Source organism: Protobothrops mucrosquamatus, unplaced genomic scaffold, assembly GCF_001527695.2.
Source record: "Protobothrops mucrosquamatus isolate PMUCROS unplaced genomic scaffold, P.Mucros_1.0 scaffold866, whole genome shotgun sequence".
NCBI classification, from domain to species: Eukaryota; Metazoa; Chordata; class Lepidosauria; order Squamata; family Viperidae; genus Protobothrops; species Protobothrops mucrosquamatus.
The window spans coordinates 329,124-356,937 of NW_015387121.1; the positions used below are offsets into that span (position 1 = coordinate 329,124).

The following is a 27,814-nucleotide window of genomic DNA, read 5'->3' on the forward strand; positions in this document are numbered from 1 at the left end:
ATGCGTGATCGTTGAGGAAAGGGCAGAGAGGTAAAAGCGTTTTCTATGTTTTTAGCAGGTGTAGGGTAGAGTAGATGTTGCGATTATTTGTATAAATAATTTCTATACTTATATTAACAGATAAAATAGTTAACTTAGTTTTCCTCCTATATAAGGATATTCTGCAAATTTATCCCAGAATTAACGGAAACTCGGGAAAAAAAAACAGGCAAGAAAAATAATTGTCCATTAAAACGCTTGGAGTCTAGCTCGACTGGAAAGAAACTTGGATACAACGATGCATCTCATGATTAATTTCAGTTCATAAGCTCAGAAGTATGAAGTATCTACCTCCTTCCCCCAGTTTTTTCCATTAACGTTCATCTGAAGAAAAGTAAGGTCGTTACTTTGGAACATTTTAAATGTCCCTACATATTCTATTGTATAGTGCTTCCATTTGTATTTATTTTGGATTTGTAATCAGTTTTTCTGCCATGTTTAAAGTTAAGCAACACTAAATTTTGAGCATAAAAATTAACAGAATTTTTTTCCCCCAGTCTGGTTTCATATTTCAAAATACTATCTGTTAGTATAAATTTGGTTTAGTTTGCTGTATTAATGCAGCCATTACGGTTTGTGAAGCATAATTTATGGCTTAATGTAATGCAAATCCAGATGATTAGTCTGTTGGAATATGAACCAGTTCATTTGTTGGATAACATTTTTTCATTCAAGGGAGATGGGGGTCTAAGAATTATGAAATATAAATAAATGTCAATAAATTTTGAGTTTTCTTGTATTTTAAATTGTATGCCTCAGATTTTTTTAAAAAACATTTTATTGAGATTATAAAAAGGACAGTATAAACAAGCATTAATATTTGTATGTATTCATTCATTCCCTTTATATAACTGATCATAAATCTTAAATTCTAAGCATGAAAAAGTTAAAACTTAAAGAACTTGAGAGTTGTTTGCAACAAGTTGATGTCTTTGAGAATCCAAAACTCCTGCTTGAACAATATCCGACACAGCCACATATTGCAGGTAAATTTTACTCTTCTCTTTGTTGTGTGTATAGTGTTGGTCTATTGTACATATTCTAACAGCTCATTCTAAAGATTATCTTCATTAAATTATATGTTCCTTATCTAATATAATAATGCTGATTGTTTAATTTCAAGAATCTTAGAAGTTGGGAAGTTAATATTTCGCTAAAGTTTAAGTGATAAAGTCTCCTGTGTAACTAATGCCTGTTTCTTGATTAGATTCTCCCCTATACTTTTTCTACCTATAAAAATCAGTGCTTGTTTTCAATCTAGATGTTTGTATTTAAGGAGGGCCTTTCCTTGAAAGCTTTGGTATTTCACTTATGTGAGTTTTCATCTGCCTTACAGACACATTGTAGCCATCTTAGTAGGTGTTATACTACATTACTGTTATAAAGTTTGCTGACATATTAATTTGTGGATGAATAAAATAAAATGTTGCTTGAATGAGGAAATAGATCAGATGACCTTTATTCATCCCAGTTTTAGTATAGTTTGTATTTGCTCTGAACCTGTTGCCTATATGTCTTTATTCTCCAGCATGTATGCTTTATACAATTCATAATACATTTGATGATATTGAAAACAAGATTGTGGCAGACCTTGGATGTGGTTGTGGCATACTGAGCATTGGAAGTGCCATGTTGGGAGCAGGGTAAGGAATCTCATTTTCTTATTGCTCTTTTAATATTAAACTAAATGAGGAAGGGTGAAAACCAGAGGTACTTCAGAACAAGAATGTCAAAACAAGGAGCTATATTATCTCAAAATAAGTCCATCTAAATGGTCCTGGTAGCTTTAGAAAGTGCTTGTTGCATGTTTTTAATTAGTCATGATTAAAGCTAATCAGAATCAGATTACTAGGAAATCCCTGGGCTGTAAACTAAAACTGCGAAGTTAAAAAAAAAACAACCATCCTGAAATAAAACAAAGGTAATGACAAGCCATTACTATATTGCCACCAAGAAAAGCTACATGGTTAAAGCAGTCAAATTGGATCTTTGCCATTCAGTCCAACTACAGGTAGTCCTTGCTTAACAACTGGTTGCTTAGTGACCATTCAAAGTTATGACAGATCTCCCTGAGCTACTTACCACCCAGTTCCAGAGTTCTAATGGCCATATACAAACATCTGCATCAAGTTATTGTATTTTGGGTGTTTTGACTACTGGATTTGCATTGATGGCCATTTGCACCATGCCGCAGTCTCACAACTGCAATTTTTGGTGGATTTTGCTGTTTTCTGATATTTACTTCTGGGTTTTGGCAAAAAATGCCCATTGAAGAAACCAATTAATGGCTGCGGCATTTGCTTAACAACTTAGGCTGTGAATTCAGGCACAGGCACGTTCCTGTGTCTGATTTCACACTTCACACTGACACCACATTTAACGAGTTCAACAAATTAAGACTGTAATTCTGGATGTAAGTCAAGGACTACCTGTATTGTAAATACAGATTTATTAGACACATTTCTAATTAAGAATGTAGTGTAGGTACTCACATTATTTTAAACAAAATGTGCAACTAAAACACATTGTTAGGCTAGTGATAAATTAGTACTTAGTTTACATATGAATAAACTGCATCAGAGACTACATTATAGAATACATACTCCATATTTCAAACTTTTATATAAATAACATCTACTGAAATAGCATCACTTGAAAAGCCATTTAAAGATGAAATCACATTGACTTAATCGTTCAAAATTTATATAACTGTCATTTAGAAATCTAACAGTTCATTTTTCCTTTAACAAAAAAAAATGAAAATCACAACAGATCTACTAGTAGTATTAAAATTAATCTTAAAGATTAGCAGTCGGAATTGACACGTTTTAAAAGTAGTATGTGCTACTATAATTCTCTTAATTTTATTTTTCCCAGGTTATGTATAGGATTTGATATAGATGCCAATGCGCTGGAGGTATTTAACAGGAATACTGAAGAATTTGACCTCACAAATGTTGACATGGTTCAGTGCAACGTATGTTCTTTGCTTGACAAAATGTCCAAAACATTTGATACAGTTATTATGAATCCTCCTTTTGGAACTAAGCACAATAAAGGTTAGCCATTTTTTTCCTTGAATGGGAATGAACTTCCTGAAGAAGCCACTATCTAATTTTGTTTATTTTACAGCATTTCCATAATGCCAGTGAACCCATGCTTCCTTTTCTTACCATCTCTTGGCTGCCATGATGTCTCTCGCCTCAGACATAATATAAACTGCCCTGACCCACCCCCACCCCATCTTTCCCAGCTAAGGGAAAGGTAGGCACTTTTGTCAGGGAAGATAGATGGGCAGACTGGCCTAGTGTGGTGCTCTTGACATCAGCATCATTTATTTGACTTCAACCTTACATATCTAACTAATCCCTGTCAGCCTCACCCAATCTCCCCAGAGCGTTTTATTTCCTGCCTTCTCTTAATCGTTGCCACCAATTTTCTTGGCTTTTTCTGGTCTCCTTGCAAACTATCTGACCAGAATTCAGGTGTTTAAATTCATGGACAATTTGAAATTAGCTGTTGCATGCAAAGGATGTTTTGCCCATTCCTGCCAAGTAACCATGTATCTCTGCCATGTATTCCAGTACCATATTACCTTTGTAGTTAAAAGTTCTTCATCCCTACCTTAAAACCTTTGTGCTGGATTTGTTCCATTCTGTGATTTGTAGTAAGCAAGGTTAATTTATATCTTATCTCCGAAGTTTTTGTTAGCCTGTATTCCACCAATTGTCCATAAATTCAATTCCTTCATATCCCTACTTTTATCTGTCTTAAAACAAGTATAACCTAGAAATGGCTTTCATTTTATAAATGTATTTCTACCATTAGCATACTGTGGACTGTGTGTTCCATTCTATATTTAAGGCAAAAGCTTTTTTGATAGTTTAGCACATACTAGATAATTATTTAACCAATCATGTGTTTATTATTGATAAGTACATTTATTAGTGAGATAATCAAAAATATCTGACAGAAATCAAACCTTAAACTCTGATGTTAGAACTTTAATTCAATATAAGAAATAGTTGAATATCTAAACAAAGGTGGTTACATAATACAAACAGATTATTGAATTGTTTAAACTGATTAAACATTAAAACATTATACTAATTAGGAATGTTTAAAAAACAAAATTCAGTTTGCTGTCTGTTGAGAATAGGGGAACACTGAATATTTAACACAGGTAGTCCTTGACTTACAACAGTTCATTTAGTGACTGTTCAGTTACAACAGCACTGAAAAAAGTGACTTATGACAGTTTTCCATTTACGACCATTGCAACATCCCCATGGTCACACAATCAAAATTTTGACACTTGGCAACTGACTCATATCTATGATGGTTGCAGTGTCTTGGGGTCATGTTATCACCTTTTGTAACCTTCTGACAAGCAAAACCAGTGGAGAAACCAGATTCACTTAACAGCCATGTACTAATTTAAGCAGTGTTTCACTTAACAACTGTGGAAAGAAAGGTCATAAAATGGGGAAAACTCACTTAACCACTGTCTTGCTTAGCAACATAAATTTTGGGCTCAGTTGTGATCGTAAGTCGAGGACTACCTGTAGTATTCAGATCAGTTAGACACTTAGTAGTGAAAGAAAAATGTATTCTCAAAGCTAGATAATATACGGTGCTAACCATTATCAAGCTTTTCTTAACACCACCAAGACTACCGTACTTTATTTCTGTAGGTGATATTGCTCAAGGCTGCTGAGATATTAGAAATGCAGGAGAGACAATAATTGTGACTGAGTAAAATAGGTTTAAAACTCAACACTTTTTATTTTTATAGGCATGGATATGGCTTTTCTCAAGACAGCTGTGCAAATGGCAAGAATAGCTGTGTATTCCTTGCATAAAACATCAACTCGACAAGTATGTCTAAAGTTTGTGCTGATACACATTCTTGTATGGAACAGTAAGATTAGAAATATTGGGTATTTTACAATCATAAGATCTGAAATCAGGTATCCTGGAATAGCCTAAGACATTTTATTAACACCATGTTCCAGATATATTAGAATTAAACTTTTATAATACCAATCAGCTTGTGCAAAATCTAGAAGTTTATAGTTTTCAGTGTTTAGAACAGAAAAACCTTGTGAAAATGTGTTCAGGGAAATCATCGTCATCAGACGTAATATATATAGATTTATCAAAATTAAGGGAACCTCTAATATCTTGCATTCCTTTCATGCTCAGCATATTCAGAAAAAAGCAGATGAATGGAATATAGGGATGGAAGTTTTAGCAGGTAAGAACAAGCTGTTATTGTTGAATTCAATTTAAAGGCACACAGAGTTCCCATTCAAATATTAGTCTATCTTTATATAGGGTACCAAATACCTTTATAGAAGCTGTCTTAAATAGCATGACAAAATATGTTTATTTACTTTTAATCATTTTATACTATTGGTTCATAGCAGTTGTTTCCCTTGTGCTTTTTAAAATACACAGATCCAAAACTATTGTGAAAATTATTTTATAATGGTATCTTAATTAAATATGCTCAAAATATAAGCAGTATTTGCATTATAGAAGTTGATCTCTAATGAACTGTTGCTACTCAACCAGACACAAGATACTTTTATGTAATCATAAGCATGTCCAGTAACCCAGTATCAGTTAATTCAGATCATACGTGTATTAACTGTTTCCAGCTAATATATATCGTTTCTCAAATATATTTATGATTTTCCATTACAGCTTAAATTCTTTTTAATTCACTTTTAGAACTGAAATATGATCTACCAGCATCATATAAATTCCACAAGAAAAAATCGGTAAGTATTAGGCCGCTTTTAATTCAGAGTAAACCTATTTAATGTGTTGCTCAATAACTGAGCTGTTTGCAAATGATCGTAGACAAAAATGTTTCCATTTGAGCTGGGTCTCTACATATAATCTGGTATTGAAAACAAAATTGAAGATCTAAATAAGAGGGAGTAGAAATATGATACTATTTAATTTCTAGAGCCATAGGAGTCTCTTATCCTAATCAACAACATGGGACCTATTTTATTACATACACCAATTCACCACTCTCTTGCTGGTGCAATCAAATATGTGGCTCCTAATCTTTCAGTGACAGGTTGATGTGTTGTATGATAGACAAGGAAGACTTACAAGTGAGAATTCCTACTCAGAAAAGATTGAAGTTATCATGGTGTTTTATCAGAGAAGATAAAACCTACTATACTAATATCGTAAAAGGACTACAAAGCAGGGGTGCGTAATAACAACTACTACGAAAATCATGCAGATTTCCCTGTGGTAAAATCCATATGGGTAGCAGAATTATTAGAATGCAGTATTATTTGCATAGGGCATAGGCATTCACCCTTGAAAGAGAATGGCACCACTGATTTAAACTAGACTGAACCAAACCAGTTCACATAAATAAAATGTAAAATTCTGTGTTTGGGGTTGTGCAGGATTTTAGTACATAAAGTAAAAAGCTGTAAAAAGGAACACACATTTTGTATGTGTCTAAAACTCCTTAAGTCAAACTCACATATTCTTGGGATCTTGTGCCAAGCAACTACGTGATCACAGGAAAGCCAACAACTATATTAAGCATCTGCATACAAGTATAAACTGAGCATCTGTACAAACTCCAAATTCATTTCGCCTTCAAATTGAAAGGGCTGTGCAACCTTTCTGTTTAGCACACACATGTTCCATTCTACCTGGATTCTCAAGTCACCATTAACTCTTTAGCTAAAAAGAGTAAACAAGCAAAACAAAATAAATTTCAGACTGATGACTCCCTTCTATTGTAGAAATATCCTTCTAATTCTATACCTGTTCTGTCTTAATTTGATTTTTGTCTATCACAAGTAGAACGGTTGGGGAGAAGAAGATAAACAGGAATAATATGGATCTAGCTATTTGGTTAAGACAAATCCAGTCCACAAATTTAAGAAGCTGGATCACAATTATAATAAACTCTCAAATTAGCACATTTACTAGTGCAGGGAGTGCATGTTAGAAATCAAAACTAAATGAGATTTTCCACATGTACAGAATCAGAATTGATGGACTACTTTTGTTCATAATACATTACAATACTATTTTTTAAGTCTCTGAAATAAAAGTTATGGGCAGGGTATATTTATTTACTAGATCAATTCCCCTGTTCCTTCATCACATAATATAATCTATATTGGATTTTGTTATATGAAAAGCAGCCTCTGTAGAAGCTACGTTTAGTCACCTTTGCACTAAAACCTAAAGCAACATCTGTTCATTGGAGCAGACACTTTCTGTCATTGCCATACAAAGAAAAGATATTATATTTTGAGAAAGTTCTAATGCAGCATTGAAGACAAGTACAAAATTGGAGTTAGGTGCTCATGGTAAGTCTACATAGTTGCTTTATTTTATTTATAGATTTTTTTTCCTTCCAATAAACTAAAGGTAGCAATACAATTTGATAACATCTGTAACTGAACACAAAGATTCACAAACCTTTAATACACAAGATACTGATACTTGTTATACACTACTCAATAAAAGTTTTGTACATAACAGATACTAGGATATAGTTCAGTTTTTCAGCCTTTTCTTTCAGCCTAATTATAGGCTCATTCATCAGATATTTTTAAAGAACTATGTTAAATCAGCCACTATTCCAAGAAAGAATCTCAAAATGTAATTTTCTTCTTTGTCTTACAGGTAGACATCAAAGTAGATTTTATCAGATTCTCTTGTGGAAAAAAAAAGATGGATGGAGGAATGACTTAAAACTGTATTAAAATAATAAAAATGGCATTAAATGGTTTTTGCAGTTTTACAACTGAATTCCAGCACCATTTTCTGTTTTTAGCTGTTTGGCAGCAGGCTCTTCTTGCTTATCTTCTTCAAGTGGTCTTTTCTTGGGACTTGCTGACCCTGTAAAATTGAGATTTCAGTCATGGTGGGCTACAACAATCACAATCAGACCTACAGTAATAAGCCAAGTAATATCAAGCTAATTTATATATTAAATGACACTATAGTCTCATTTAATTTGGTCTCTTTCTCAGAACAGATTACGAAACTGGTTACATTAACAAATTTGAGAAAACCAGTAAGGAATGTAACTATTACCATATTTCCCCAAAAATAAGACCGCGTCATATTAATTTTTGCTCCAAAAGACACATTAGGGCTTATTTTCCGGTTAGGTCTTATTTTGGGGGAAATATGATACAAAATGGGTCTGTCTGGCTTACAATCTTAACTGGGGCTTATTTTTGGGGTAGGGCTTATATTACGGGCATCCTGAAAAATCACGATAGGGCTTATTTTCCAGTTAGGTCTTATTTTAGGGGAAACGGTACAAAGACACTCCAATGTCCAATGGATGGTGAATCTACCCATGGATGTGAAACTCAGGTTTCCATTCTGATTCGTCATTTATGCAGAATGGTCTCCAAAGAGAATGTGGCAGACCTAAAGTAATCGTCTGAATACTACAAACATTTTTAGCTGGCACGTTTCCAATAGCCTGCACAATTCTGTTTTGGGGAGCAGAGTTCCAAACGGCTAACAAAGATTAACACAGAAGCTTTGACAATAACTTAATAGCAATTTTTCAGCACACCATATGAACGTTTTGGTATCTTGCTCCACAAAGATAAGTCACCTGTGGTATTTGCATCTTCACCCTCCTCTTCATCTTCACTTTCAAATTTTGTTTTCTTGCCTTGGAATTTCACTTTTTTGTCTTGTGTGTCTTGTGTTCCCTTGCCACCTTTAGGTTTGCCTTTGCGACCTGGCAAAAAGGGTATGTAAATTAAGATCATCACACTTTTAGAAATTTATTCCTCACATTAAGAGGGAAGGCAGTCATATAAAATAGCCCTTCTCAATTTGGACCATAGATAGAACTACTGTTTCCATAATTCCCAGCCAACGTGGCCAGTATCCATGATAACTGAATTTAAAGAGTAGTCCCTTAGTCTATCTTATATCAAAAGGAAGTGCTCACAGTGCATCATGTAAAAAGGATTTAGTGATTTATTTTCCAAGTATACATGAATAATAAAGGAACACTGATGCTTTCTGTGAACTACAGCTTATTTAGGTGATTTGGTATATGGAGATAATCCAAATAGGTTGACTCCCATTTGTTCATTTTTGTGTATTATCCAAGATGCATGGAAGCTCTTCTCCAGTGTATACTGTAGCTCCTAGTGTATATGATTCTTTCTATAACCAGTTCATTTATTAATTTAACTACTGAGGTAGCTGCTGCTCTGACAGCAATAAATTTATATTAAGATATTAAACATGTTTTCCTATGTTATGGCAATGAAAAGCATGCACTATCTGGCATGGGTTAGAGTTAACGGAATTTTTCCTCTAAGATTTGTGTATTCTAATTGCTCCAGCTGGTGAAATGCAGGGCACTATTAGCAAGATACTGGGATTATCAATGAAGAAGTAATTTTAGAACGAATCAAGTCTACTCCAATGTATACCTACACAAGGCATTCTACCAACAAAATGGTTCTGGCGGGAGGCAGGACTATGGCAGTTTAATGGACATGTTGATGTGAGTGTATAGCCATGGTTTGTTTTTCCCTTTTCTTGAAACCACCAAACTAGGGGTTCCCAACTGGGGGTGATTGCACCCCCTGGGGGTGTGAGACAATATTCCAGGGGGTGTAAAAACTTGGGTTTTCAAAATTATAGTGTATATGCATAATTAGTTGTCGTTATTTTAAACTTTTGTAAAGGGGTGCGGGAATATATCAGAAGCATTCTAGGGGTGCAGGGTATAGAAAAGGTTGGGAGTCGCTGCACTAAATAATTCTGAGATTTATAGAAGAGATTTTATAGGAAAACCCCACTTTCTGGGTGATGTGTGAAAACAGAAGTTATATTTCAATCAAATGTGTTTGATTGCTATCATGGACTGGTAACAAAAGACTTTTCTAGAAAACACAAAGAGAGGAGTGGTTATGATCACATTTTAGTATGAAAAAAACTAAGCCCTAGATGTAAATAACAATTGCTTCAAGATCTTAGTTGGGTCAACTGAAGAACATACTTGGATCAACAATGTATCTCAAAATGGAAGGAACCTTGAAAGATGAAAATGTAGAACTTGGGAAAAAAAATCCAAACAGACTCACAAACCCAAAAGGGGTGTCTCTGTAATGAAAAAGCTTTTGTTGGTAAAGAAACAATCAATTTCCAATGATTGGTGCAGAATTAGTGGCAAGCCACAAATCCATTTTTCTCACTAGTACCACAAAGAATTGGGTGTGGGCTAGGCTGCTCTTTAAAAAAAAAAAGTGAATTAGTTGTCCTAATAATCTAGTTTGTGAAAGAAATTCTACAGTTCTTTCCTGCATGAGGATACTACCAAGAATTGGATGTCCTACACAGAAGCTTTCATTCATGCTATATTATATTGGCAGGAAAAAAAAGTCTTAATCCAATTGGAAGTTCCATAGCACTAAAATTTGTCCCATGAAAAGACTGAAAGAGCACTGATAATGGAGAACACAGTAAATCTTGCAAGACCTTAATTAGAAACAACTATAAAGCAATTTAGTAACATCCTGAAAAGATAAGAGGAAAAGCTCCAGTTTGCTATCTAAGCCTTTTTTCTTAGGTTAGCTTCTCTGGCCCTAATACACATCCTTAAAAGTATATTAGAAAAGGTTTAGCAATAAATGGAGGGCAGACTAGCTCAAAGGAGAGTCACCACATCCCAATTCAAATTGGCAGGAGCAACTATTAGCTACATGGGTAGCAAATTAGTTTTATTGCACTCAGAGGGTTGAACCAAAGGAAAATCCCAATGGAAAGCCAAATGGGTCACTGAACACCCAGTTACAGGAAGACGTATAAATAACCCCACAAAAAGGTCATTGTCAGCAATGGATAATCCAGTAAGATTCGCATCTCACCTGCTGGGTGAGATATAAGCAGGGCATAGTATCCTCCCCTCAGTGTTACTCAGGGGTCCCACATCAAATTATAGATCACATCGTGACTGGCTGTAAGCTGAGGACATACACCCGTCCAGTATCTGATTGTTTTAATATAAACAATGCTGCGCTTCAATGGTTAGATGATCCAGGCATTGAAATTTGAACATAGATCTTTTGACATTTATATTTTATTGGAGTCTACTAATCTAGTTGAAATGTTAATTTATATTGCTAGTCCATGTATGATATGTCATATCTTAAATAAATAAAAGGAAAAACTCAACTGAAGCAGATATTTTATGCAAATGCTTGTTCTCGGTATCCAGTAGCTTGGTGGTATTCTTGGTGATAATTCCTATTTAATTAATGCAAGATACTAATGACCTTCAGCCTAAAGAAAAAGCTTTTTGGAAATATAAGAGTTGTTTCTATGATTTTATTTATTTATTTTGCTGTTCGCTGGTGGTCCTTTACAAAGAATGTTGTTTTAAAAATTTTCCAAGAATAGGCTACGTCACATAAATGGAGCATTTTAGTTAAAAAACTGAGATGATTTATTGGTTTGTTTGTATCCTACCTTTATTATCTTTACAACTCAAGGTTGTGAAACCTGGAAAGGTGTGAGCGTAGGTCCTGTTTTCAGCCAGACGTTAATTCCTTCAAATAGCTACTCTACAGAATTCTCCCTGGCAGGAAGAATTAATGTACTACTAATGTCATTGTATCCCCTGATTTTGAATGCTATGTTTGGATCTTCCCAAATTTGCGTAACAGAATTTCTTCTTGGTAGTATGAGAAGTACAGACAAAGGAAGAAAAATCCAATAGCCTCTTTTTTTTTAAACCACCAAAAACAAAAGAAGGATCTGAAAATGATTCTTAAAAAGACGTTAGGATAGTTTATTGAGAAAAAGAGGCTTGATAAAGAAAAATTCTAGAGGGACAAAGGGACTTTTTTAGTCATACTGAGAAAAGATAGGAAAGAACAACAGGGAAGCCTTCCTGGAGAAAATACAAAAAGGTAAAATACGGAATTCTGTCTTCAAAGCAAGGCGTAGATATCATTCAACTTTAGCATCTACTTAAAAGAGTGTTTGGGTTAGTTTGCCCATTTGGTTATAAAGAGAGATCAAGAAGTTCCCATACAATTCTGAACCAGTTCCAGGATTCTAAGTATGCGAACTTACTCTGGCATGCATTCCCTCACTTTTCTGAATTCTCTTAATACAGAGATGGGCAATTTTTTTGGGCCAGAGGATATTTTTAAGGGGGGAAAAAAAATTATACTCTTGAGGGCCAAGTTACGATATCACCAAAAGGCTATATCTGAAATGTTTCTCTATTTTTGAAGGGAAGAGGCATTTAAAACCAAAAGCCCACCAGAGGCTTTTTAATGTCGTGATATAGCATAAAAAAAATTGGCTTGCTGGTCAAGGATTACCTCATGCAATGTCACAAAGCCATAGGCTACTCAAAAGCAAGGCCTTTGGCTCAGAGCTCAGTTCATCGCATTGACAAAACGTTTTCCTCAGCCCGATAAAAGTTGGGTCTTCCAGCGCCCTCCTTCCTTTCCTTGGAGAGCACCACCGTGGGCGGGCGGGCGGGCTTCATGGTTTGTTCTGTATGCATCTAAATCTGGTCCTTTCCAGAGCCGCTGAAGACGAAAGGAGCCTTCAGTGACTCCTTTCTAACACATAAAGATGGGTTCGCTAGATCAGAACCCCCTCTCTGAAGAGAGCAGTCCTTTTCAACAATTTAAGCACAACTTCCAGGAAAGATTAAATGAATATGCAACAAATCACCTTTTCCTCTTTTTCTGTTTAACAGCTCCTGCTGGCTCTCCATGATTTTCTTCAGTGCTTCTTTGGCCACATCTCCTTCAAGCACTTCCCACGTGACATCTTTCTCTCGCAACTGTAGTTTCCCATCATTTGCTTCTTTGGCTTTATCCAGCGCACTTTTGGCACTGCTCTTGAACAGGATGATACCCTGTACACAGAAATATAATTTGAATCACTGCAGGCACCATCCAGCCATTTCCATCCTCACAACGGGATATTTGCAAATGGGTTCATCTTGGGTGATGCAGGGAAAGAACTGGAGGGAAGAGAAATGGACAATTTCCTGGGCAATGGGAGAGTTCTGAACTCCTTCCTATTTGGCTGCTTCCAACCATCAGCCAGGAAATAGCACCTTCCCAGAGATTCACAGCTTGAAGAAACAGTCACTGCGAATTAAAAGTCTTCTATAAGCTTCATCCTATTCTAACTGAATATGTATATAATTCATTTGGGGGATAGATAACTGTCTTAGGATATTCTTTGACAACAGCTGAAACCAAAAGCTGAAGAAAGCAACACATGAGCTGCACATTTCTCCCTTGTCCTCAAGATACTTGCCTCTCTTGGGCTACAGAAAGAAATTAGGCATCAAGGAATATATTGGCAGGGAACAAATTGTTGCAGTGAGTAACCTATGGGGAATCTCGGATTTTCAAGGCCATCACTGTTTACTCTAACAAGCAGGAATGTCATTTGTGTTCTGCAGCATTACTAGGAATTACTTCCCTAGAGAAGAGTTGAAAAATGTATCAAGTTTTTCCATTAAGATTTTTGCCATTAATGCATATCCTACCAGTAAATTTAAGGGAGATGAAGAAGAAGAGTAAAAGAATCAATAGTCCTTGCTTCAAATAATGCATATTTAGTCCTGAAAAGTGTGCCATCTTATCTGCTTAACATTTCATTATTTAGAAATATCAGAGTAACCCTTCTGACCTCTTTTGCACCCCTGACAAAGTCTATCCACTTGATTTCACCATGATCTGAAAAAACAGCGTGGAGGTCTTCTCGACAAGTATGATCATCCAAGTCACCAAAAAATTTCAGCAGGCATCCCTGTTTATCTGCCAGATATTTCTTTTGAATACAAAAAGAGGAAAGAATGTGTAAGATACTTATTTATATCCCAGATGATTTACTGGACTTCAGTCAAATGAAAGCCCTCAGATCTTTCCAGAGTTTAATCAATAAAGATGTATCCAATAAAGAAGTATACCTGAGGAACCATCTTGTCCCAATTACATTGACCTGGCCCACCCAGTCAGGCAGGGAGTGTTATATTACAGACCTCTTTTGTTGAAGAATTTTGATTGAGGGGATCTAGGAAAACAGCCTTCTCTGCTGTTTCCCCCACCCTATAGAATATCTTGCCCTCAAAGGTAAAGTTGGCTCCAACTATTTCAGTCTTCTGGAAGGACTTGAAAACCTGGCTTTGCCAAATGGCACAGGGGTCGAAGAGCGGCACACAGCCCTGGGGTTGCCTGGTGCCTTGAGAGTGCTCTCACCGGTTTTTTTTAACTTGTCTTTTTAATTTTGCTTTTATTTTATTTTTCACACCACTTTAATTCTTTTTTTAATTATATTTCTTTTATATGGTTCTATCGTATCTATAAACTGCCCATTTGGATAGTGAGATGGGTGGTATCTGAATTTGATGCATAAGTAAAATCCAAACAAAGAGTTCCCGGGTTCTCTTCCAGGGTTGCATTTATAGATCTTTGATAGTCTTGTTCCTGAGAGATACCCTTTTCAGGGGCTCCCTCCCATGTAAGCTGAATCCTAGGGATCATACTGTCTACCTACTGGGAAAGTGGCCTGGAGATGTGTGGAAGTAGATTCTCATAGAGTAGATTCATTTCTCCAGACATCCCCCCAAATCCCAAATGAAGATAGCAGGAACAATTCTAGTCTGTTCTAAAGTGCTTTTCTCAAAATTTCCATTGCCCATAAGTTTGTGATTCAACATAGCTATTTTCTCTAGGTGGTACATTTCATCCTTCCTTTACAATGAAAACAAAATACTGTATTCAAAAGATCCATTGAAGTAAGTCTGTATTCATCACATGATGATTTAATAGCTTATATGAAACATTCCTCTCCCTGAAGGTTTAGTTCTTAACCTTGGATCTCCAACTGTTAGAGTAGAATCCTGATGATCATCCAACCTAATGATATAAGTTCAAGACCCACGACATTTGAAGACCTAAGCTTAGGAACCATTGCTCTAAAAGACTAAAAAAAAAATTCTTTTACACCATCATCTTATATTCTAAGGTTTTGGCAGTGTGGGAGCAGAACTGATGGTTGTTGTTTTTTTTAGCAGAAGATACGGCTATTACTCAAAGTCATAACAAGGTACAAATGAAAATGAACCTGCTTTGCACTTTAGTAGCTGTTGGGAAACATGGTTTTCTGCATTAAATGTCTTTAAAAATTGAAGAAGTAAATGGTTGTCTTCAGCCTTCCCAACCTGGCATTTTTCAGATAAATTAAGGGTACAGCAAAACATTCATTTAGCGTTTTATGCAACATACTAGTTATACATCACGGAAAGTGTAGCTCAGCATAGTTTCTGGGTGCTAATTTGGGGAAGACGGTCTTATTCATTTACCTATAAACATCCTATGAGCCTTCTGCAGGCAATTTGGTTTCCTTTGTCAGGACAGCCTTTTCCACAGAATGAGTGAGCTACAAAACACAGGACTGCTACTAAGGTCCTTCTTTCATAGAAGTCATTAGATTCATCTTAAGCCCAGTAAAAAGCCTTTATGGCCCTATTTCTAAAAGAAAATAGTATCTATCAAGGTTCACGTCTATCAAGGAGGTTCACCTTATTGGGAGAATTGCACTGGGTACTTCTTCCAGGGCATATGTTTTAGGACTGAGCCTAATATCAATAAGGAGTAAACACACCATATTAAAGGCTGTTGATTTGAAGTATCCAGCTTGAAGCTTTCTCATTTGCCTTAGTTTCAGGAAATCAGATTCAGGTTAGTCTAAGCAATTTCCTCTTTATTTTACCACCGTAGCCTAAAATGTAGACACTGTAGCATAGAAAAATGTAGCCACCAGAATGGACTTATACAGTCAGTGAAATCAAAGGGAATGTACCATTTCAGCTTCTTCAGCATGTTTCTGTTTCTCTTCCTTCTTCCTGTTATAAAAAGGAGAAAAAGTCAGACATCAAAACTCGGGCACAAAAGCCAAGAGTTCATTTCAAAGTTCACATTGCCACTTACTGTTTGGCCTTTGCTTTTGCTTCCAGTTTATTCCTTTTCTTCTCATCATTCTTTTTGGCAAAGTAATCTTCCCTGCACAGAATATAACCCAGTTAAGCACATGCATTTGGGATTACTACTGAAATGTAAAGTAATATTCAAAACTTCAGGTCACGATCTGAAAACGTTACTCAGCATTAATAGCCATAGCACTTAGACTTACATACCGCTTCATAGTGCTTTACAGTCCTCTCTAAGAGGTTTACAGAGTCAGCCTATTGCCTCCTAACAATCTGGGTCCTCATTTTACCGACCTCTGAAGGATGGAAGGCTGAGTCAACCTTGAGCCGGTGAGATTCTAACTGCTGGCAGCCGGCAGTCAGCAGAATCAGCCTGCAGCACTGCCTTCTAACCAATGTGCCACCAGAGCTCCAATACCCAATCTTAGCTGAATTGGCAACTAGTGCCTATTGCTACTGACAGTCTGGCCCTAACCTGCAAGTAAAATAAGAAAGTACTCAATGAATCCTTGTTCAGTAAATGTTTCTGACCCAGAGTAACTTGTTCGTTCAAGACCCCCATGTGCCATGAATCTGCTATAAAGATCAAATAACAAAGAATTAATATATGAAAGAAAACCGGAGAGATTTTATGATCTCAACTAATTCAGAGCCTCTCAGTTTAGATCTTCTCCTTTTACCACAATTCGAGTTAAGAGATGAGGAGGTCCAAAAGAAAGAAAAGTTATTGGGGGGGGTGGGAATAGATATCCCCATCCATGACTATTACGTGTCTTCAACAGATTCTTCCAAGGGAAAAGGATCTTCCAAAGAAAAAAAGGTGGCCAACCTCATTGCATAAAATGATGGGCTCTCTCATGTAATTGTCTCCCATTTGTATGTATACTGGGTCGAAAGAAAGGAGGTTAAGATTTGCAGAAATGTATGGCACCCACTGCACCCCCTAAATCCCTTCCCCCAAATCAAGATCCTCCTCTTTATATTTTCAGGGACAAAATTTGGGTCGAAGTTTAAGCTAGCTATTTCCTTCTTTAAAAGTTTGTCTATATCCCCTCCTTAAATGCACATTTTGGGGATTTGGGCCCCACAACTCTATTGATTTTTCTCTCCCACCTGCTTTTCTATTTGTTTAAAAAGAGGAAGGGGGCCACTGTGTTCTCTTTATAAGCGGAAAGAGTTGTGACACCATAGAATCAATATCCCCATGTCTTCTTCAGATGCAAGGGGGAAAAAACTCTTAGCTTATTATGGGAAGGAAAGTATATAAAGCCCACACATTAACATTGTAAAATAAAACTTTTAAAAAAATAGCATGAATTTAAAAACAAGTCTCGCCCATCAGAAGCCTTGCATGAAGCTCATGTCAAAATTCAAATGCAAAACTGAAACGATACTTACTTGAAGAGCACAATCAGCTCTGTGTCTTTGTATCTTTGGTTTGGTGTCCCAACAAACTCCTTGGCAGATTCAACAGTATCAAATACCGCAAAGATGGATCCCTGGATTAAGAAAAAGTAGAACTGAATCTATCTTGGGATGCGATACAGCCTTAGGAAATTTAGAGCTCTTCTGTTCAAAGGGATTACCTTAAATGTCTTCTGAAGTGTTCTCCTCATCTGAATGTTTTCTACCTTGCCTTTACAATCCAGCCATTCTTTGATATCATCTAAAGTTGTATCTAATGGGAAACCTTTCTGAAAAATGAAAGTTTAGATAATTCTCATATTTAAGTTCAGTGTTTTACAGATCTAGGCAATGCAGAAATAAAGTGCTATTATTATATGGGAGCAATAAGTTCTTTTAATGTGGTTTGTTCCTCCATAATCAATTACTGAATTTGTGTGTAAATAATTAACGCAAGAGCAGAAACCATGAAACTTACAGCAAGGCTTCAGATTTAAATAAAACTCACGGCTTAGAAAAATAAAATTTTCAACGACAGTGTAAATACTGTATATCGAAGATCAAGATAGGTCTGCTTGATAGGAAAAATGGAGGGGCTACAAGTTAGACCAAAAACTTATTGCACGTATCTTGCTAGAACAGGGGTCCCCAACTCCTGGTCCGTGGACCAACACCAGTCCACGGCATGCCAGAAACCGGTCTGTGCAAACAAGTGAAGCCCCATCCACGGGAGGCAGGCAGCACGCAAAACCACGGCCCTTCCAGTCTGTAGAAAAACCTTTGTCCGGTCCCGGGTGCCCAAAAGGTTGGGGACTGCTGTACTAGAAGGTACACCTTTATTAAAGGTGGGAAAATGGGCTGAAAAACTTTAAGACATGCAAACAATGGTGAAAGGGTACTATGGCACCTATGTCAAGAAGTGAAAATGGTTATTTGTAATAACGTGCTTCTTGCCACTTTCTTAGAAGGGAATGAGAGTTGGGTTATGGTAGGGGAAACATAAAAGTTGAATATGAGAGAAATGGGGAGCTTAATAAACCTTATGTGGTCAAATAGGAAGAAATAAGGTCAAAAATGACTGGTTGATGAATGAGTGTAGAATGAATACAAAAATAGTTTGAGGTGCTTTGTTCAGCTGGAGAAAATGAAAGATCAAAACCAAACAAAAGAAGCAGTGGAAAGAGGAAGGGGTCATGAGGAAGGGGAAGACTAAGAATGATTAGTCTTGATGAAATCCTCAAAAAAAGCAAGATGAGGTTTAAAGAACAAAAGTCTATATAAAGCAGTGTATGAAAGTGAATGCAAAGATATGTTTAAAAAGGTATAGAGAGAAATACAGTGAATAGGGTCAGAAATTTTTTTAGTCATGTTTCCTTTTCTTATGTTGGGCCTTAATTCCTCACTCCTTCTGCACTTTACATACTTACCCTGCAAGGAATAGCACGATAGGTATGCATACATGAAGCTAAACAATTTGGATCCTTTTCCTAATATATAATAGAGAAGCCCCAAAAAATAAAATTTCGAATTTCTTTTTAGCATGATTTTAGATTATTATGATTGTAATAATTGTATATAGAATTATTGAGAACCTGAGATCAAAACCAGTATATTCTTTGCTGAACGACAGGATTCCTTTGTGGTAACAAAGAAATAACCAGAAGTCATGTGAGTTACTGAAAAAGCAAAGGAGTATATTCTCAATTTATAGGGGGCTTCACCACACATCAACTAAATAGAATTTAGAATCTTTCGCATGTTCTTGGGACCCTTAAACAGAAAACCCTGATGGAAAAGGCAGATTCAATCATTTCAAACCCGACATTCACAATATTCTAACACCACCATTCCACTTACAATATATACAGATCTGCTTTTAATTGCATTCTTATATTGTTCAGTAACTTCAGGCAACGGTTTGCTTGGAGATCTTCGGATTTTAGTCCTATCTTCACTCACTTCCATAAGTTCGGTCTTCGATTTTTTTAAAGCCCCCACTATTACATCAAAGTCTTTCGTAAGGCGATTTAACCTACAAAATGGAAGATAAAAGATTTTTTTTATTATTTTTGTTGCAGGAGTCACATGTCTTCTGACATTCAGACATCTTCGGACATTTAAATGAAATCTGTGCAATTTCTGCAATGAATCCTTTCGATTAGGGTAGGTAGAAAAATAAAACAGGAGTGCTATACTCCCTCTCACAGCTTCTTCATCAGTCTATTCCAGCAATCTTACAAAAAATCTCTTGGCTTCCCAGGTGGCAAAGTCATGAGAGAATAACATTGACTTTAACCATTTCTCACTCCCTTCAATGATTTTTAAATGTAAACATTTCTTAAGGGGTTTTCTAATCAGACCTATATGTGTCTTTCATAATAGCACCATATAGCCTCTGCTAAATTCTGGGACGAGAGCCAAGCTCCCAAGGGAGGATAGTATAAGCTCCAGAGCTGATAACATCAGCCAGCAAATACCCATGCAGCAGAATGGGTCCATTCTGTATTTATCATTGTAGAAATATGAGAAATATATCAAATGTAGACTTTTTTCCATGCCATGTAAAAACCCACTGAGTATATCTTTACTTCCTGAAAGATCATAGTGTGTTGAAATAGAATAGAATAGCACTCTTAATAAAGTCTTAATAAATGTCCTCATTCCATGCAGGGAAAAGAGCTATTGTGTGTGCAAAAATTTAAAAAAAAAAGTCAGAACAAAAATCTGCTTTAACAAGTACTCTCCTCTGTGGATATAATTGTTTTTAAGGAGAAAAGATACAGGGGATATATGACCATATATTTCAAATTATGCTGCAGAACAAACACACAAAAAATAAAAATTGCCAATTTTCATTCTGGCAACCAATAAACATGAATCAATCAATAATCAAACTTACACAGTGAAAAAGTGCTATTTTTCATAGAGATTTAAAATCAAATCTAGCCTAGGACTTAGGTTTATTATAATAGGAGAAGCTCTTCTTTTTTGTTATGAAACTATGAGCCCACTATTAGTATTACCTATTGAATTTGATTATTGTTTCTAAAGTCACCCAGCCATCATCCGATTTGATCTTCTCTTGAAGAAACTTGTCCCGGGGTAAATTGTGGTCACCAAAGTAGTACTGTGAAATAAATAAGAACAATACAAACATCAGAACCCAAATTGTGATATTCTAACTGCTTCGTTTAGCAATTATCCAGTTCTAGTTCCCTTACTGAAAAAAGCTTTTATTGCATCTTTTGCCTGTACCAGTTAGTCCTCACTAACAACGTATTCAGCATCAATTAAAATTATGACAGCACTGAAAAAGACTTTATGACCTGTCCACAAAGGTGCAACTATCACAGCATCTCCAGGATCATGACTCAGGCACTTGGCAACTGGCAAGCATTTATGATGGTCCTCGTGTCCTGTGGTCATTTGATTGTTATTTATGCCTGTCACTGCCAGCTTCTAATAGGCAAAATCAATGGGGAAGCCGGTAGGAAGCTGCAAGTTACCATCATATGGACATCACCCTTAACAACTCAGGCTGATTCGAATAAAGACCACCACCGGAACTGATGTTATATATGTAGGTGCGGTCGTCTAATGCTTCACTTAACAATCCTACCATTTAATGACAGAGTTGCCAGGCCCAATTGCAATCAGTAAGTTTGGATGACCGATACTCTGGGCTAGTTTAAAAATTCATGTTCTTCTTAAAATGTAAACAACGACATGAAGTAGTTATCCTAATGACTGTTTTATATTATAAAGCAGGAGTCCCCAACTCTTGGACCGTAGCTCACTACTGGACTGTGGCCAGTTTGGAAGTGGGCCATGTCAGTGGTGGGCTAGTGCATGCACGTGCAGCTCGGCTCACGCGAGCAATGGGCCAGCATGCACGCACACACCAGCTCCCACTTGCACATGCCAGTTCCCCTCTCCCTCCCCCACCAGGCTGCCAAGCCATGAAGGTTGGGGGCCACTGTTATAAAGCAGTACTAGAAGACTTAAACATGGTAAAAAGTATGAGAATAACAAACTGAGCTATATTATCAATTCCAATTTTTTAAAATAGAAAATTCTGCTTTGAGATTGTGTCCAACAAACTGTCATATCTGATCAAATAGTGCATATATTAACAGTTTTACCATGGAGTTGCCTTTATAGTACTTTAGCTGTAGTGTAGATCAATCTGCCCCAGTCTAATGTACTTCAGATATATTGAATTATATGACCTATTATCCAAAGCCTTACATTTGCATATTATCTTAATAGGCATACCAGAAGTATTCATACCTCAATTTGTTGACAAACCTTCTTTTCCAAATCAGACATATTTTCACTATCTCCGTTTTCAGCCATTTTCACTTCCTGCAATCAAAGCAATATATTAAAAACACTCAGTGGTGGGATTCAAATACCTGAACATCCAGTTCTCTGCGTGGATGCAGGCCTGGGCCTCCGAGGCCTAGAATGGACTTCTGGAAGTGACATCAACACACTTCCAGCGGGCCATTCTAGGCCTGGGAAGTCTCCACCAGGCTAGAATGGACTTCCGGAAGTGACATCCACGCACTTCTGGTGGGCCATTCTAGACCTGGGAAACTTCCTCCAGGCCTCCGAGGCCTAGAACAGACTTCCAGAAGCAGCATGGGTTCAGCCGGTTCTCCGAACTCAACAAAATTTAGCTACCGGTTCTACCGAACTGGTGCAAACCAGCTGAACCCCACCACTGGAAACACTGCACATTCAAACCATTAAGACCCCTCTTTTTTAGTATATATTTAATCTTTTAGAAAGATATTTTCCAGTATACCTACATTGCTCAAACCAGTCACATTAAAGCAAAACTAAAAATGAGAATAGCCTTGGTATATAAAATTAGATACTGTCACACAAGAATAATCAGTTTGCTGACCCAGGAAAGTATGAAACCATTGGTAAAAAATAAATGTGCCACATGACAAATATAATCATTTGCAATCTGACTGCTAAGATGGCCTAAATGTCTAAAATATTGCAAATTAGATGTATTAAAAGGAAGAGTCAGAAACCCAATGGGTTTTTAATTTCTTTTTTTCCTACTTTTTAGTATTTTAACTATTGTTAAATTTCCTTGTTTATATATTTTTTCATAACATGTATATTTAGAGACCGAGACCGTACAATGGCAACTTTAATATTAAATAATCAATTTAAGATCAAAATCTCTATTATACAGATAGTCCTCAATTTACAACATTTCATTTAGTGATCATTCAAAGTTACAATGGCACTAAAAATGTGACTTATGACCGTTTTTCATAGTTACAACCTTTGCAGCATCCCCATGGTCATGTGATCAAAATTCAGATGCTTGGCAAATGGTTCATATTTATGATCGTTGCTGTGTCCTTTTGCAACCTTCTGACAAGCAAAGTGGGGAAGCCAGATTCATTTGACAACCAGGTTACTAGCTTAAGTGATTGTTAAGTGATTCACTTAACTACGGCAAGAAAAGTTGTAAAATGGGGCAAAAGTCACTTAACTAATGTCTCACTTAACAACATAAATTTTGAGCTCGATTTTGGTCATAAGTTGAGGACTACCTGTACAACAAATACTTTTGAGGCGAATTTTAGTATTTTTTTTTCTTCAATGCTATACTCAACTTTGGATAAAAAAAGTCAAGCAATTTTATGCTTGTAATATTGACATCCTAAATTATAACAAATAATTGATATGGCATTTAGAATAGAGAAAAATTATTCTAAGCAATCTAAACAATAGAATGTTAATCATCTTTAATGATAGTCTATAAACCTCACTGTATTGAAACTATGCAATGTTATCAAGATTTATAACATAATAAAAAGGGAGTGGAGAAAGGGAGGGAATGGTATCCAGCAGGTCTGATACTGGAGCAAAATAATTTCAGGGGCAAACAATTTGTTATGACAGAGAAAGTCCTAATTCTTGTTCAGACCTGATTACTGGATGGTATTAGAAGGGTTCTCCAACAAATAGGAAATGCAGGCAGGCAAATTTTAGAGGCAATGATCTGTAAGATATTCTGGAATCAATTCTCAATAGTTTACAGTCCAGGGGTAGTCATAAAAGAGCCAAGGTTAACTACCCCTGGTTTACACTGTATTTGGAACAAAAACTGTAATTGGTGAATGTACATTTATTTGTTCATTGTATATCCCTTTTTTCTGCCAAGAGTTCAAGGAAACTTACACAGCACTCCTTCCTCCAAGGCTCTACTCAATCCTACGGGATAAACTGGGCTGAAAGAACGCAACTGGCCCCAAATCTCTCAATCAGTTTCCATGGTTGAGGGTGGACTTGAACCACAGTCATTTCTAAGCCATAACCATCATACCACAATAGTTACAATATATGTTGCATGAGATTGTATTACACCAGCATAATACAATCTCAGATAAAATTGTATATTAACATATTTGCTGCAGAATTCTGGATTGACCAACGGTTCCAAGTTTATCTACTTAACTTCATTATCTACCATGAACCACAGTTATCTCATCTTAATATTTTATAATGACGTTTGTGTTTGTCACAGCTACATAGAATAAGATAGGTAAAGATAACCTAAGCATAGCTTCAAATTGAGCATTCAAATGCAATGTGAATGAGTAAATAAAATTACTTAAAGTTGAATTTCACTCAGTTAACTCATTGCTACATGGATATATCCATGTTTTCTGACAGAAGTAAAAAGTTTGCCATTGCCAACTTCTGGGATTTTTTTTAACTTCCCAATCTAGTCTGCAGCTGTGGGATTTCTAGGTGACTTCCATCCAAATACTAACCAAGTCTGCAGCCTATTTAGCTTTTTGCAAGTCTGTTAAGGGTCACCATCTAACTATAACTAGTTGGCAACTATTAAACTTGCTTGTGAAAACATGCTGAAAGGGAAAATGGTTAGAAGTGTTGTAAATTAAAAAAGAATGGAAGCAGCACCCTTACAAAACTGGATAAACAGAATGTCATGTTTTTGTTAAGACTTATCCCATCTCTGATCAATATTTATCTCTAACCAGTACAAAAAGCAGGGCTTTCACTTTCCTGGAGGTCAGCAAAAAGATAATGAATCACTAGATCTCTCGGACTGATACCTATGAAATATTTTTAGATTTATTAAAAACTTTAATTTACAAAATGCTATTCAAATTAGAATGAATTAAAGTCCTTAATAGCTGTATTTGAAGCAATTTAGAATTCAACCAATATACTAAAAAGCTTGGGTTAGAATTCCTTTATTTGCTTTCTCTAATCATGTTATGATATGAACACCGTGCTGTTGTTTTTTTTGTATTAGCAATCTTGCCATTCCATTAAGTCCCACCTTGCAAGCTTTATAAATTTAAAACTAAAAGCTTATAAGTTTTATTCCCAATTAAGCAGCATTCAAAACTGTTCTTTTTTTTTTCCTTCCAGAAAACTATTTCCCCAGTCACATCTTTCAGCTAGAATCAAGGGGATATTGATTTTTTAGAAATACAGACACTTATTATTCCATTCTCCTAAGTCCCTTGAGCAAAGCTCAGTGTCTGATCAAAGGGTCTTTGGCCAGAAAAACTAAATGAAGACTTGATACACCCAAGCGAGGTAACACTTAATGGACAGCCCTCAAAATGAATGAAATAGGCCCAGCAGGAAGAACTGTACAATCTACAATTTACACATCACACTCAGCAATTTATTGATCCTTTTTATGTACTGCCACAATCTTAAAGGACTCTTGGTAGTTCACAAGTATAATCTGTTCAGTTTTCATGTCACGTTGTATAAACCAGGCATCATGGTTTGTAAACTATGGTCTGAGTATATTGTATAAACTCCCTGGAGGCTTACTCAATAAACTATGACTCCGCATGAGATGGGAAGCCAACTCATTCCAGCATAATTTGTAATCGTATATATGTATTATTTGAGCAATGAAGCTTGACCGCAAAGCTGGCTTCAGACTTTCCTTATTTATGAAAGATATAGTAACTTTCTAAAAACAAGCCTGTCATTATTTATAAAACAGGTGTTAAATTATATTGTTTAATATTCAAGAGTATAGGAAGACATAGAATAAGAAACGGAATGTCAAACATATCCACGTTAACAGAATGTCAGTTTGGCATCTGTTAAGTTATGTTTCTACAAATTTAAAAATAGTATTAATTCAAATCTTTACTTTGGTCAGACCAGTATAGAACACCATCAGTTAGAACTATAACCATTTCAATAATACTGAAACCTATGAGATATAAAAAAAAATACTGAAAAACTAGGATTACCCATGTTTAATTTTATAACACTATACATGTTCTTTTGAACTATATATCAGCATCAGAGCTTTGATTCTCACAAAGGAAGCAACCTGGATCTTGATTAAACCACTTAAAGCTGTGGGGCTCCATATGAGGACATTCTTTTTTTTTCATAGTGTGGAAGAGTGCCTACTTAATCCACTCCTATACTGTTTGTTAGATTTATAACTTGTCTTTCGATCAGGAATTCAACATGGCATAAACCATTTTTCCTCTTCTCATTTTCCCCCACCAATTTTCTGTAAGGAGTGAGCTAAGAGAATATGACATGACAAAATCACCAATAAGTTTCCATGGCTAAGGGTGGACTTCAGGCTGAGTTTCCCCACTCCTAGCCCAATACCTTGCTACTATCATCTTAAGTCTACTCAGAGGATCTCTTCATGAGTCCTGTCTAAGTGGAGGAGAATTTACATGCAGATATTCATGTACAGATTTTTTCATATTTTCTATTACATTAGTGGAATAACTCATATTTGCTATTATGCTATTATTTTCATTGTATGGCCTTATCATTGTTTTAATTGAAAACATACAGAAGTCAACTGTACAACCTATTTTTTGAGGCAAATTACCGATTATTTCCAATGTAAGTTGGATCTATAAAAGCAGCAGGTGGCAGAGAAAATTCTGCAAATAACACACAGCTTTTAATAAAGTTTCTGAATACTCTTCACTATTACCATAACCCTGCATACCCAACGGAAAAAGTCTGGGGAAAAATTCCCCTAGTTTACTCTCCTCCAATGTAGGATTACAGCTCCCAGAATTCCCCTACCAGTTAGCTACAAAGATTATCTCAAGGTTCCAGTTTGGTACCCACCAGTTGTCACAAGAAAAAAAATTATTTAAAAGAAGTATTGTTAGTATTACTGTTAGAGAAAGTCTATTATTAACTTCTGTTCATTTTATAATACATCTTCTACACTTGCTATCACTTCAATTTTACTCAAAATTGAAAAAGGGCGAAAAGTCAGCACCTAGAGAAGCTAGTACTCTGTTCTCTACGAACTATGAGCATTTCAAGTAAGGGATTCATCTGCCACTTAGGCGCTCCATGTGACATAGCACTACGTTCTCACAACAAGGTAGATCTCGTTCTCTACCGTGGAGAATGCCCCGAGTGTACAAAGAGTTAAACCGAGGAAAACGTTGCCTTTATTCCTCTCTTCTCTTCCTTGGAGATAGATACTCTCAAATAACCCAGAACGGTCCAAACAATCCCGTTGCCTCCTGCAATCTGAAGTGGGAGAGGCCAAAATTATGTCGCGATTCTACCGCCTCCTTCGGCTCTCCGTATTAGCGCAGTTCGATCACGCAGTGAGCCTGAAGATTGTCATGTGTGAACCCGAGGATCCCAGGAGCCATATCTCAGGAGCCCCGAAAGTTATTATTTACTTATTTGAATTTATTAGCCGGCCAACTCCAATGAACTTCCCTTTCCAGTTCCCTCCTCTCAGCCCGCTGCCTGTACAGGCCCCAACCAAGGAAAGGAGCAAACTGGCGAATCCATTCAGATACACCTTCGAACGTAGGAACGCGGTTGATGCTTAGGGGAAACTCCCCGTTTTGCAAATCCCAGATTCCGGGAGACTTTCCGCAAAACCGACAGACGGCGTCCCCCTACCATCGCTGCCACGATGATATCTCATTCAGGTGGACCTCATAAGACTCTATCCTTAATTATATATTACCACCGCGATGATGGGGAGAGCTGCTATCTACCACCTGGGCGAAAATCGTCCAAGCCGCTTCCCTCCGCGTTAACACCAAGAGTCACAGCCACGATGCACGTGGAAATCTATTAACTCCGCAGCCTCGAAAGATCATGGTGTAACACGAAAATGTAGGGGTGTAAGCCTAATGCCGGGAAACGGTCTAAAATTGCAGCGCGGGGCCCCCAAACCAACCTTCTCCCGGAGTCGAAGGAGCGATTGCTTCCTCCACACGCTTCTTCCAGCGGCAGGCCGCGGCGGCAGTTAAGGCTCCTATCTTTAAACGCCGATCTTTCCTCGCCGGCCAGCCCAGCAGCCAGTGC

At 36.6% G+C, this 27,814-nt stretch overlaps 2 protein-coding genes across 3 annotated transcripts; one reads left to right on the top strand and one right to left on the bottom strand.

Moving 5' to 3' along the window:
* On the top strand, positions 1–7,837 carry METTL5 (methyltransferase like 5). 2 transcript variants are annotated; one of them, XM_015819169.1, is made up of 8 exons: positions 1–373; positions 916–1,025; positions 1,568–1,682; positions 2,917–3,098; positions 4,835–4,917; positions 5,245–5,296; positions 5,776–5,825; positions 7,720–7,837. In XM_015819169.1, exons 2-8 carry the CDS (start codon positions 917–919, stop codon positions 7,786–7,788), a joined length of 660 nt encoding a protein of 219 aa, XP_015674655.1. In that variant the 5' UTR covers positions 1–373; position 916; the 3' UTR covers positions 7,789–7,837. The 2 variants fall into 2 exon arrangements, with proteins under 2 accessions (XP_015674655.1, XP_015674656.1); XM_015819170.1 differs by lacking the exon at positions 1–373 and having other exon boundaries at positions 793–1,025.
* On the bottom strand, positions 7,388–27,814 carry SSB (small RNA binding exonuclease protection factor La). Its single transcript, XM_015819168.1, has 12 exons — positions 27,687–27,814; positions 21,746–21,820; positions 20,479–20,582; positions 19,313–19,487; positions 17,638–17,745; positions 17,450–17,550; positions 16,053–16,124; positions 15,925–15,967; positions 13,750–13,890; positions 12,775–12,961; positions 8,672–8,800; positions 7,388–7,935 (listed from the first exon to the last, which is right to left on the bottom strand). Exons 2-12 carry the CDS (start codon positions 21,809–21,811, stop codon positions 7,835–7,837), a joined length of 1,227 nt encoding a protein of 408 aa, XP_015674654.1. The 5' UTR covers positions 21,812–21,820; positions 27,687–27,814; the 3' UTR covers positions 7,388–7,834.